The sequence below is a fragment of the Malus sylvestris genome, chromosome 14, assembly GCF_916048215.2.
Source record: "Malus sylvestris chromosome 14, drMalSylv7.2, whole genome shotgun sequence".
Classification (NCBI taxonomy): Eukaryota; Viridiplantae; Streptophyta; class Magnoliopsida; order Rosales; family Rosaceae; genus Malus; species Malus sylvestris.
The window spans coordinates 23,347,334-23,360,781 of record NC_062273.1 but is presented as its reverse complement, the minus strand read 5'-3'; the positions used below and the strand labels follow the sequence as shown (position 1 = coordinate 23,360,781).

At 37.3% G+C, this 13,448-nt stretch overlaps 1 protein-coding gene across 1 annotated transcript; it reads right to left on the bottom strand.

Annotated features, from left to right (window-relative positions):
* Window positions 1-851: 851 nt before the first annotated feature.
* LOC126600013 (nucleolar protein 56-like) lies at window positions 852-4,333 on the bottom strand. Its single transcript, XM_050266511.1, has 8 exons — window positions 3,978-4,333; window positions 3,172-3,386; window positions 2,869-3,026; window positions 2,571-2,758; window positions 2,225-2,477; window positions 1,949-2,097; window positions 1,707-1,841; window positions 852-1,511 (listed from the first exon to the last, which is right to left on the bottom strand). Exons 1-8 carry the CDS (start codon window positions 4,180-4,182, stop codon window positions 1,171-1,173), a joined length of 1,644 nt encoding a protein of 547 aa, XP_050122468.1. The 5' UTR covers window positions 4,183-4,333; the 3' UTR covers window positions 852-1,170.
* Between the last annotated feature and the right edge of the window lie 9,115 nt (window positions 4,334-13,448).

Here is a 13,448-nt window from a genome sequence, read left to right as displayed (position 1 = left end):
ATAATTTTTTTCTTTTGTTTTTTTGTTTATGATAATGAAATATAAGAAATTCTGAATGGGCAAATGGCCCCAAACTACACGATGAGTCATCTTATTAGATGTCGTCATTCGCTGTAATTTAGCGACTCTCAGTTACAAATGCAAATGAATACTAACAGACATGAATAAGATAATATTTAAAACAAATAGATATGAATTTGAAGTAAGAAATTATGAATGGGTAAATAGGCATTATTGTAATACGGAGTCAAAAGGACAAAAGCAAAGTCAAATTTTGATTGCTTAATTAGCTTAGTAAAATATAGAGAAAAAGTCAAAAAAATTTGAATGGAAAAATAGCATTGCAGCTAAATACACGATGAGTCATCTTGATACAATATTACATATCATCATATACGGAAATTCCGTAATCGAGAATTCAGTGACTCTCGGTTACAAATACACATAAGACTAAAAAGTAAAGTCAAATTATGATTTGCTTAATTAGCTTAGTAAAATATAGAGAAAATGTCAAAATTTGAAAAACCAGAGATGGAAAATGTAAAAAAAGAATAAAAAATAGTGAAGAATTTTGATTTTAACACTTTAACTTCTTTAAAAGAAATTGTTCCATGAGGATTGAATGACAAGGAATTGCAAATATTGAAACATAAACAGCACCTTGAGAAACACAGGTTGAGTCATGCATTCACCAAACAAAACCATGTGAAATCAATTCCATCGGTTGCTCGTCTGCTCTTCCTAGCTCGTCTAGCTGCTGAACTTCCGGCAGAGTTCCAGTAGCAGCTAGGAATCGAGCTTTCGAGCTTTGCTTCTCGCACCAAATGAATCGCATGATAAGCACTAGCATATAACCATAAACACAAACAGCTTTATATAACAAAATCATTGTCAAAAACCTACGTTCAACTGCAATTTCTATTGACTGCACGTCTAGATCTTTGAGTTCACAGACAGAATCCGCAAAAACACCGACATTCATATTCTATCAACTTAAGATAAGAGTGCAACTAGAAAGGTTACTACTACATAAAGAGCATTAGAACATGGTTTATGCTGATAACATAAAAACCTACTAAGGAAACCGTAGACATCGTCAAAACAACATAATGGCAGCAAGCCGGGATATCCACGAGCCCCTTGAGTACCAAGAACAACGTTAGTTGTAATTTAGTCACTGTCTTCACTTTTAGATTTTTTCTTCTTCTTCTTGACATCACTGGGAGCCTGTAGATCGTCTCCATTCTCCTGTTTGCTCTTCTTCTTCTTCTTCTTGGCCATTCCATCCTCCTCGGCATGTCCATTATTCGCATCCTCCATGGTTTGATCCTCCTGATCCAATTTTCTCTTGTCCTTCTTCTTCTTCTTCTTTTCAGATTTACCCTCAGCGGCATCTCCATTTGCAGTGGCAGCTGGTTCATCCACAGCCATAGCATCACCATTATCTACAGATTTTGATTTCTTTTTCTTGCTTTTCTTCCCCGAAGCTTCTTCTGTTTCCATCTCTGTATCTGTTACATACAAGTAAACTATCAAAGTTACACGCCAGAAAGCAAGTCTACCAACATTTTATGTCAAATCAAAGGTTGATCCCAGTTCTCATACAATATAATTTGACAGATTCATGACCAAAAATACGTATATTCCAATGGTTGTATTGATGTCCTGTAAAAAACTCTTAAGACCATATTCTCTTAGTTACACACCTTTGCTTTGAGTACTCTCAATTGCAGATTTCATGACATCAATGTTTTTGCGAGGTGCAACACCCTTGTCATAAAAGTCAAGTCGCTCCTCAACTTGTTCACGAAGTTTCTCCCCAAAAGCAGTAGTGCTACTATCTGAACCACATAAGGTCGCAACAAAACTATTTATGCAGGAAAAACCATGCTGCGCAAGAAAAGAAAAGCTAGACAACCAATACTGTATGAGGAAGGCTCAAAGTCACCTGCAAAGCAATCAATGCGAGAAGCAATAGAGCACTTGTTTGCAAGATAACGAGCCATTCGGCCCTTGTTCCGTGCAGATGCTCGACCAATAAAAGATGAATGGAATATCAGTCCATATTTGGGTGTGTTTCCCCTGGTTTTTAGTGCCCTGAGGAGAAGAACAAAAGAGTCAACCAAAGGGCTTAAAATGAATCCAGAGGGCATTTTTACTTGTTTCTTGTCATACAGGACCAACTTTTACGTAACATCTTGAGGGAAACTGAGTGTAAAACTACCTGAAGAGAGCCTTCTCTGCGCCTAGGATCTGAAGGGTAGAAGAAGGGCATTTAGCCAAATTTGTAAGACTACCAGCATGAGAAATCAAACGCGCTCCAACTACTTCACCAATTAAAGAGGCCAAATTGGGAGCAATGTCATTCATTTTAGAAACCAGATAGTCATAAAGCCTTTTCCTGTACTCGGCTAGGTCCATCACCTTCTGTGCAAATTGCTGAACGTTCATCAAGTCAAGTGGAGACAAATCTTGCCCTGTGAAAAAATTAAAACAAACATAACAATGAGGAAAATGAATGAATTGATAGAGAAACAGATAAATGAAAGGCATAAATTATGGAATCCTACCCATGGAGGCTTTGGCTGCTTCTATAATCTCCTTTGCCTTATCTTCGTCTCCAACAAGGTCAGTTAAATCTGATAGATTGTCTTCAGACAGTGTTGACTTGTCTTTAATATATTTTGACACTTTGGCATAGAGATAATTGTCATTGACGATCTTCACCAATTCAGGAAAATGCCAAGAGTACCATTCTCTGCAGAGAAGGGATAAACAAGAATACACAAAAATATTATATCTTCAGTAAAATCCCAATTCAAATTACTGAACTTTGAATATGAAGGTGCACAAATGCCAGTATCATACCTGACTCTCATGGAGAAGGAATTGATATCCTTATCAAGGGTATCTAGAAGGAAGATTGCTTGAATCACCATATTGTCAACTCGGTTGACATTGAACTTGACCTTGGCCCTGCTGTAACTGTGCCCTAGACCAAGCTGGGCTTTCTCTAAGTCTCCAGGCTAGGGTAAGGAAAGAACGAAAATCAAAAATTGAAAGATACAAATTCTAAAGGCAATGTCTTTACATCATAAACCCACAAAATATAGCAAACAAGAACACCTATGAATTTATTATACAACGAAATAGGATTTGTTGAATTCAAACCTTTAGACTCTTGAGAAGAGTAGTAAAATGTAGTCGGACACCACGAATCAACTCAAGGACAAACTCATTACTTTGGCATGGAATTTTAGTCTCTTCAAATATGTGTGACCCAATCTTAGGTTCGGAAACTCCCAAACTGAACTTTGGCTTCTTACCTTCCTTGACTGTTGGGAGATTTTTTTCCAAAAATTTTCTTAGTTCATCAGTCATAACCCCTGAAACGCAACCACAACAAATAAGCAAAACCCTTTGTGTTGAAGGAACCTCACCAACCCAAATTAAAAGAGTAAACTTCATTTAAACACACACCAAGCAAATCAAGAGAGGCAACACTATACTTCAACTATCAACATTAGTAAATTGTATAATCTACTAACCCAATTGAAATTCCACATATGCATTACGAGACAAACTAGCAAGTTTTCCGAAGCATAAGGGAGAAGGGAACATATTGAACTTGGGGACCTTAACACAACAAGGCTCCAATATCTTATATTTTTGCAAGTTTTCACAAGTTTTCATGTAAACGCAGGAAGCTGGTTCAATTGGGTCAAAATTTTCGTCATTTCTCAATAATCGATAGGGAAAACAGTAGATAATTGAATGCCAGCCCAATACATGCATAACTTATTTTCCTTCAATTTCCCATCAACCAAACAGAAAAACAATCACACAAACAGTTACAGAACAATGTTCAAACTTAATATTCAAACAGAAACAAAGCCAATAAAAAATCCTAATCATTGTAATCAATACAAACATAATCAAATAAAAAACCCTAAAAGAAACAAGCTTTCATTCTTTACCTTCAGAGACTGAGTTGCATTGGTTAAGGGCGTCGAGGGCCGACTCGAATGGATCGAAAGCTGCGAGCTGGACCACCTTCCCGAACCGGTTGATGTCCGAAATGGAGCTCCGGACCGCCTCGGTGTTCTGCCCGATTTGGTCGATGCCATGAGCGAGGAACAGAGAGTAGCCTGAAGCTGATTCGTAGAGCAGGTAGAGCGCCATCAAGAACGAGAAACGGCGGCGTTGAGGGCTTCAGCTTTGTCCGTGTAACCCTCACTTTCTCTCTCTAGAACCGTCAGAATCGGCGGTGGAGAGAGGGGAGGAGAGCTGAAATTCGTGGGGGTTAGGGTTTAGGGTTTTTTCAGCGAGGAAGAAGTGGGTTGGGTTATGTAGGTGGCGGTAGGTCGTTTATGTCCGTTCGATGTGTATAATGGGTTTAATGCTTGGTGAATCTAACGGTCGTGAGGCGTGGGTCCTGAGAAGTGAGCTTGGAGGTGTGTGTAGGGTGGCGAATTTGGTTGTTTGGATAGCCCACATATTTCAGGATTATTTGGGAATTGGGGTTCTTCGCTTTAGACAATTTTTTATTTTTTTTTAAATAGGAAAAATTAGTGGCAAGTCACGGTTATCCATTCCTTTGAAAATTTGGAAGAGTAACCATATTTTAGATCACATATAGAATTATAGACATTATTTTAGTTTTATGATAATTCTAATCAAAACTTGATGTAAAAGTACTAATATACCCTTAATGACAAAAAAAATCCTCATTGCTCTTAACCATGAAAAAACAACAATTAATTAAGATGTTGAAGCATAAAAGAGGTGCCTCTTGAATACTACCCAGTACCCCTACTCTCCAACCCCTCCATTTCCTACACTCCTTTTTAATCAATATAAACACACACATATATATATATATGTATATAGATATTGATATTCAAATGTATTCAGAGAACATGAAAAATGAAGATAACCTGGTAAACTAAACATAAAACCATGAGAAATCGACAAATGGGGCTCTTTTGGTTTAGGGTGAGAAACCAGATGGTTGTGAGAGAGTTTAAAAGAGGTTTTGTTTTTGCTGTGAGAAACTCTAATATTAAGAATATATTAGTACTTTTACATCAAGTTTTGGTTAGAATTATCATAAAACTAAAATGGTGGTTATAATTTTATATAGGGTCTAAAATATGGTTACTTTTCCAAATTTCCCCACCCCTTTCGGGGGCCGGGACTCATAGAGACATTTCAGCCTCCCCTAACTACAAGTCTAGCTTCCAGACCAACAACGGGTTTTGAATCCGAGACCTCTAGTTTTAGTTTTAAGGAAGTCCTGTAATCCGGTATTTACCACTAAACCACCATCTCGTGGTTGCTTTAGACAAATTGAGGATATCTATGTTCCGGTTTAATAATGGTACAATATGTTTTTCTTTTGTTTTTTATCTTAACTAATCAAGTAATTAATTATTACAAAACCGAAACAGTATTGAGATTCTTCCTAAATCGTCAAACCAAGCAAAACCAACTACTCACTAACAGTTTGGTTTGATTTAATTTCATCTCTAATTTTAGTTCAAACAAATTAAACCGCATCGTACCGCACCGCTTACAATTTATTAACATAACTATAACTTAAACGTTATATCGATCTGAAATGGACGAAGCCACCCTATGTTAAATTGATTTTTCACTTTTAAGATCAACTCACTACAAAATCATTATTTTCATTTTCTACACACCAATCTTCCTCACTCATTTTTCTCCTCCTCTCATTTCTCCTCACACCAAAGGGCTGCCCACTTGCATGCTGTTGTTCAGTCGTTAACAATGGCGCCTGCCCACGAATGACATGTCGTCTCATTCGTCCTACGGCACTGCGTAAGGAGAAAAAGACCAATGCTTCAACAAATCTTTTACCTTTTTACTTCTCAATCCAATGCTTCGTTTAGTTTGCTTAAAACCAAGGCAATAAGCCCCAGTTTGGGGTTGAGGTGATTTTAAAAAAAGCTCCTATGAAAAAAAGCTGGGAGTGTTTTTGGTGTTTGGTAAACTTAAAAAAAATGGCTTATTTTGGAAGCTACTATGAGAATAAGCTGAAATCAAAGGAAAAAGCTGAATCTGCAATTTGTAGCTTTGGAAAATGGCTTTTTTTCAAAGCACACAGAACTACAGTGCTCCTTTAATGAAAAGATTCACTATCAGACTGCTTTTTTTTTCAAAAGCACTTTTACAAAAAAGTTTACCAAACACTCTGCTGATTTATTTCACAGCCGCTTATTCTCACAGCACAACCGCTTATTCTCACAGCAGCTTTTTTTCAAAGCACAGCAATACCAAACCAGCCCTAAGCTTCACCATTTGTACTGAGCCGCCATGGAAGCTTGTATTCAACCTCCACTCCAAAATTGTCGCTAGTACTTAAACACACTTGCGCGACAGAGCAAATTATGTTGCGCAAAGACATTTTGCACAACGTTGACAACTAAGTGTCACACAAGGACATTTTGGGCAACGGAACTTTGCACGACGAATCATTCCATCGAACAAAACAGTTTTGTGCGACAAAGCATTCCGTTGAGCAAAACGGTTTAACGCAACGAATGTGTACTTTCATTGTGCAATGTTGGGAAAAAGCAGTAAAAGCCTTGATTTGGCAACAAAAAATTGCGCGACAGACCAACCATGTCGCGCAAATGGCCTTTGCGTGATGTTTTGGTTCAACGTTGCACAAAGACTATTTCATGATGACAACGACGACAACGTTGCTGACCAACAATTATCATCTTCGATAGAAATTGGTGAAGAAACACTTTGGGATACTAATGTTGTCTAAGAACTGTTTGAAGTAATTGGAGTTCCTGAAATCAAAATGCCAATAGAGTCAATTTCAATTGACCTTGGTGATCTGCCGTGATACAATGCACCGGAAGAGGCAAACGAAGATGAGGATGAATGGGAATCCGAAAATGATAGTAGTGAGGATAGCGATAGTTATTATTGTAGTTCGGATGAGGATTAATATAAACTTGTAAAATTGAATGTTATATATATTTATTAAGTAGCTTTAAATTTATTTATTTTGTACGTATAACACTTAAGAAATTGAATGGTATATCTATTTATTAAGTAGCTTTAAATTTATTATTGTAGTTCGAATCGGGGTTTTGTTAGAAAAATATATTATTGTACCAGAAAATTGCTGTAAAATTCTGGTTTGGAGCCAGAAAATTACGCGACGAACCAAATGCGTCGCACAAAGGGTTTTTGCGCGACGTACCAACCAATGCGTCATGCAAACGGTGTTTGCACGACGGAACAACCGCATTGCACAAAGATTTTTTGCACGACGGACAAATGTGTCACGCAAAATCAAAGTTAAAACAACCGTTAAATAGTGATTTTTCGTTTATAACCGTCGAAAAGTTTTGTTCGGTTAGCTAATCTCTAAATGTTTGTTTTGTGCAATTTTTGGCGTATACAATCTCGAAGTATATACAAACAAGTTTGACGGTGGGATCGTTGAAACTAGTTTCGGAGAATGCATATCCCATTAAAACAATAGATTCACTAACACTTAGAGTTTATTTTTACTTTCATTAAATATCACATAAGATTTTGTGGTATCCACTAGTGTAAATATTTTAAATTGAAGATTGAATTCATTCATTGTATTTATATAGGGTTAAGAGTGTAGATTGAATTCATTCATTGTATTTATATAGGGTTAAGAGTGTAGCAGTAAAAAAATTATCAAAATCAGAGTTAAAATAACCGTTAAATCGTGATTTTTCGTTTATATTCGTCGAAAAGTTTTGTCCCGTTACATGATCTCTGAATGTTTTTTTTTTTTGGAGTATGTGATCTCGAAGTATATACAAACAAAATTGACGGTTGGATCGTTGAAACTAGTTTCTGAGAATGCGTATTCCACCAAAACAATAGATTCACTAACACTTAGAGTTTATTTATACTTTCATTAAGTATAACATAAGATTTTGTGGTATCCACTAGTGTAAATATTTTAAATTGAAGATCGAATTCATTCATTGTATTCATATAGGGTCAAGGAGTGTGGCTGTAAACAATCATCAAAATCAGAGTTAAAATAATTGTTAAATCATGATTTTTCGTTTATAATCATCGAAAAGTTTTGTCCGGTTAGCTAATCTCTGAATGTTTTTTTTTTGCGATTTTTGGCATATGCGATCTCGAAGTATATACAAACAAGTTTATTGAAACTAGTTTCGGAGAATGCGTATCCCATCAAAACAATAGATTCACTAACACTTAGAATTTATTTATACTTTCATTAAGTATCACATAAGATTTTGTGGTATCCACTAGTGTAAATATTTTAAATTGAAGATCGAATTCATTCATTGTATTCGTACAGGGTCAAGGAGTGTAGCTGTAAAAAAATCATCAAAATCGGAGTTAAAATAACCGTTAAATCGTGATTTTTCGTTTATAACTATTGAAAAGTTTTGTCCTATTACTTGATCTCTGAATGTTTGTTTTTTGCGATTTTTGGTGTATGCTATCTCGATTTTTTGTTTATAATAGTTAAGAAATTGAATGGTATATATATTTATTAAGTAGCTTTAAATTTATTATTGTAGTTCGGATCGAATTTTTATTAGAAAAATATATTATTATGGGTTTTATGTAAAAAAAAATTGAATTTAAAGGGAGTAAAGTCATGGCTCCGCTACTGACTAGGAGGACATTATGCAAAGTTACTGCTATTATATCCATTATCGATGACGTTTATGATGCATATGGAACATATGAAGAACTAGAGCTCTTTACTGAAGTTATTGAGAGGCATGAATACATCGTTAGTTAAAATTCTCTTATATATAAACTATCTTACCTTACATCACCGTCTGATCAAAAGTAAAATCTAACCTAATTACGCACGACTGGTTTATATTATTACTTGATCGGGAAGGATGTTTCAGTCATGAATCAACTACCAGAGTATATGAAAGTCTGCTATCAGATGTTGCTGGATATATACAATGAAATTCATAAAAAGCTTACGCACGAGGAGAAGTTATATCGCATCCACCATGCAATAGAAGCGGTACTATCCTCAAGATATGCTTAGTTTTGAGTCTAAAGTTGTTACAAGACCAGAAAAATGTGCTGCAAATAATTCACAATATGTATTGTATAAAAGCAAATAATTATTTATATATAAATATGAATTAACAGTAGAAATGGTTTAAGAATTATTATAATCTCATAATCTGGCCAGATGAAAAAACAAGTTCGCGATCTCTCTCACTCCTATTTAGAAAGATATGTCTTATTAACTGAAGAAATGATTTAAATGATGGTATTTATACCAGTAAGCTAAAATAAAGCTTAGATATTAACTATTGTAACTAATTAACATTAAACTAAGATTAGTTACAATACTAAAGTAACACTAAACTTATACACTAAGTAATTGCTGACTGTACTGAGGACTTGGATCCTAGTTGGCACTGTTGAGTTGACTGAGGATGTGGCTCTTTACACCCCCTCAAGCTGAACGGAGGAAGACCAAGTGAAAGCTTGGATTTAAGAAGCTGAAACCGAGCTTTGGACAATGATTTGGTGTGAATATCTGCAATTTGGTGGTGACTAGGTACAAAGCGAACAAATAGAAGAGAAGCTAAGACAAGTTCCCGAATGTAGTGATAATCAATTTCCACGTGTTTAGTTCGAGCATGAAAAACAGGATTAGATGCTAGAGAGATGGTAGAGATATTGTCACACCAGAGCACTGGAACTTTAGACAGAAGGAAGGCAATGTCGTTGAAAATTTTGCAAATCCAAGTAATTTCAGCAGATGTGTGAGCTAAAGATCAATATTCGGCTTCGGTGGAGGAACGAGCAACAGTGTGTTGCTTCTTTGCACTCCAGCTAATAAGATTGCTACCAATATAAACACAGTAGCCACTGGTGGAGCGCCTATCAAATACACAGCCTGCCCAATCAGTATTCGAGAAGGCAGTGAGATGCAAGGAACTTTTCTTGAACCAAAGTCCTTCAGTACCAGTACCTTTGAGAAATCGGAGAACTCTTTTGACAGCCTGAAAATGGGTTTCTGTCGGACAATGTAAAAACTGACAGAGTTGATTCACGGCAAAAGAAAGATCTGGCCGAGTCCAAGTTAAGTATTGCAATGCCCCAACAATAGATCGATATTCATGTGGATTGGAAATAAGTGTACCACTATGATTTAATTTTTGAGTACCAAGAGGTGTAGCACACGGGTTGCTGTCATGCATTTTTGTTTTGAGCAGAAGATCAGCAGCATACTTATGTTGAGAAAGAAAAATTCCTGCTGAACTGCGATGAACTTCCAAACCCAGGAAATAGTGTAAAGGGCCGAGGTCTTTAACCGGAAATAGTTGACTGAGCTTATGAATAAAAGCTTGACAGAGTTGGGCATTGGGTCTAGTCACAATGATATCGTCAACATAGACCAGAACAATAACAAGAGCTAGTTGATATTGAACAAACGGAGAGCAATCAGAAGGAGAGTTGGTGAAACCAAGAGAAACCAAAGTCTGGAAAAGCTTGTCATACCATGCCCGGGGGGTTTGCTTAAGGCCATAAAGGGATTTGTGGAGCTTGCAAACATAAGAAGCTTTAGATTGATCAATAAATCCCGGAGGTTGTTGCATAATGACCTCCTCCTTGAGTGTGCCGTGCAAAAATGCATTACTAATATCCAATTGGTTTAAAAACCAATCAAACTGTACTACTAAAGTCAAAAGAATCCGAATAGTAATAGGCTTTGCAACGGGACTGAAGGTTTCTATAAAGTCAATCCCTTCTTGTTGATGAAATCCTTTCGCTACCAAACAGGCTTTGTACTGGTCCACAGTGCCATCAGGTTTCCTTTTAACTAGAAAAACCCATTTACAACCAACCAGATTTTGAGTAGGAGAAGAAGGAACAAGGGACCAAGTTCTTGTAGATTGCAGTGCTTGAAATTCCTCTGCCATGGCCTGGTTCCAATGAGCATGTTTGGAGGCTTGAAGGTAAGTAGTAGGAACAAATTGTGAAGTGTCAAGAGGATGTTTGGTGGCTGCCAAGGCTTTAGGTTTAAAAATGCCGGCTTTGGATCGGGTGGTCATAGAATGAGTGTTGGCAGGGATATGGGGTTGGGGTAATGGGGAAGGAGAAGTAGGAGGAGATAAGGAAGGTGGACTGGATGAACTAGTGGTTTGGGGTTGTGGTACATTAACAGGACTGGAAGCACTAGGGGAAAGTGGGAGAGGTGACTGAAAGAGGGAGGGTGGTGTGGGACAGGTTATTAAAAAAAGAAGGGTAAAAGTAGGAAGATAAGAAATGGATTGCTGTGATGATGACACAGAAGAAGATTTAAAATCATGAAAAGGAAAGTGGATTTCATTGAACAAAACATGTCTTGAGATGTAGACGCGGGATGTAAGAGGATCAAGGCATCTGTAGCCTTTGTGCTGCAAGCTATAACCCAGAAAAACACACTGAACACTTTTACCATCCAACTTTGAGGTAGTATATGGTTTGAGCCACGGATAACAGCTGCAACCAAACACTTTAAGCTTGGAGTAGTCAGGAGGCTTGTGAAATAACAGTTCCCATGGAGAAAGTGCAAGACCAGAAATCGGAAGCCGATTGATCAAATATAAGGTAGTAGAACATGCTTCAACCCAGTATTTATGAGGAACCTTTGATGCAGTGAGCAGAGTGCGAGCAGTTTCTGTGAGATGTCGATGTTTCCGTTCAACACAACCATTTTGTTCTGGTGTGTGAGGACAAGAAAACTGATGCATAATACCATGATGAAGCATAAAAGACTTGAAATTAGTACCAGTGAATTCACCCCCTGAATCAGTTCTGAGAACTTTGATTTTATTTCCAAGTAAGTTTTCTACATAGCTCTTGAAATGAACAAAGATGGAATACACTTCAGATTTCAACTTCAGTGGAAAGAACCAGCTATACTTTGTAAACTCATCAACAAACAAGACATAGTAACGATAGCCACTAACAGAAGATGTAGGGGCAGGTCCCCAGACATCACAATGCACAAGTTCTAAAGCAACAGACACGGTACTAACACTGGTAATAAATGGCAGTTTGTGATTCTTGCCAATTGCACAATCTGAACAAAAGAACGAAGTGAACTTTTTACCACGATAAGCAATAGAACTATTATTCAAAGTCTTTCTGAAGATAACAGATGAGGGATGACCGAGCCGGTTGTGCCAGACTTGTAAAGAAGTTGCTGTACTAACAAGTGCAGAAGGAGAGTTGAAAGCAGTTCGTGAGCCTTGAAATGGATAGAAGCCACAACTAACAGGGCCCCGAAAAAGCATCCTCCTCGAAATACGATCCTTGATTTTAGATCCATCAGAATCAAAGGTTAATTTGCAGTGATTATCTCTTAGGAATTGATAAGCAGATAGAAGATTATGCTTCATTGCAGGGACATGAAGAACATTATTTAAACGAAAATTAGCAAGAGGAGTTCGAAGAGTGGTAGTACCAATATGATGAATTGGCATACCTTGACCATCACCGATATAGACCTTATCTTGACCATTGTAAGGCATTGGAGATTGAAGGGCAGAAACATCATTAGTGATATGTGATGTAGCTCCGGAGTCTATGAGCCAAGTAGGAGCAGAGGGTTTGTAGTTAGTTTGAGCACACATAGCTGCCAGTTTTGCAGGAGGAACTTTACCAGAGTAGGCATGATTCATTCGTTCGAAACAGTCAATAATTTCATGTTCAAGAAAATGGCAGATTTGACAAGGAGATTTAGAACCAGTGTTGTTACCTCTGGAATTGCCTCCAAAATTGCGATTGAAATTATGAGAGTTACCTCTGTAATTGCCCCGATAATTACCATGAGCATTATTTCCACGAAAGTTGTTGTTGTGGCCCCGGAAAGAACCTTTGCCACGATAGTGAGTGCCCTGAGAATGATCACGAGAGTAAGTGGCCCGAGAATGATGTGGAGAATAGCCCTGTGGTGTAGGAAGAAGATGAGGCTAAGAAGAGTGAGCTGCATAAGCCTGAAATGGTTCAGAAACAACAGACTTCTTTTTGCGATTCATAAAGAGCTCCTTATTAATCAACAATCCATGGAGTTCATCCAAAGAGGTGGACGAGATGCGGAGCATAATCGAGTCGATGAAAGACTCATAATCATCAGAAAGACCTTGTAGTGTGATATCAATCAGATCACTTTCAGAAACTGGAGCTCCAGCAGCCATGAGTGCATCTGAAATGTTCTTGATGAGTTGAATGTACTTTGAAATAGGTAGATCACCCTTCTAAACTTAGTGAAGGCGAGAACGAAGTTGGTGAATATGAGCAGCTGAGACGCCTCCAAAACGTTGTTCAAGAGTGAGCCAAAGTTCTCGAGAAGATTGGACACCAACTGTGAAAGGAATAAGATCTTCCGAAAGAGTAGAATTCAACCAAATAAG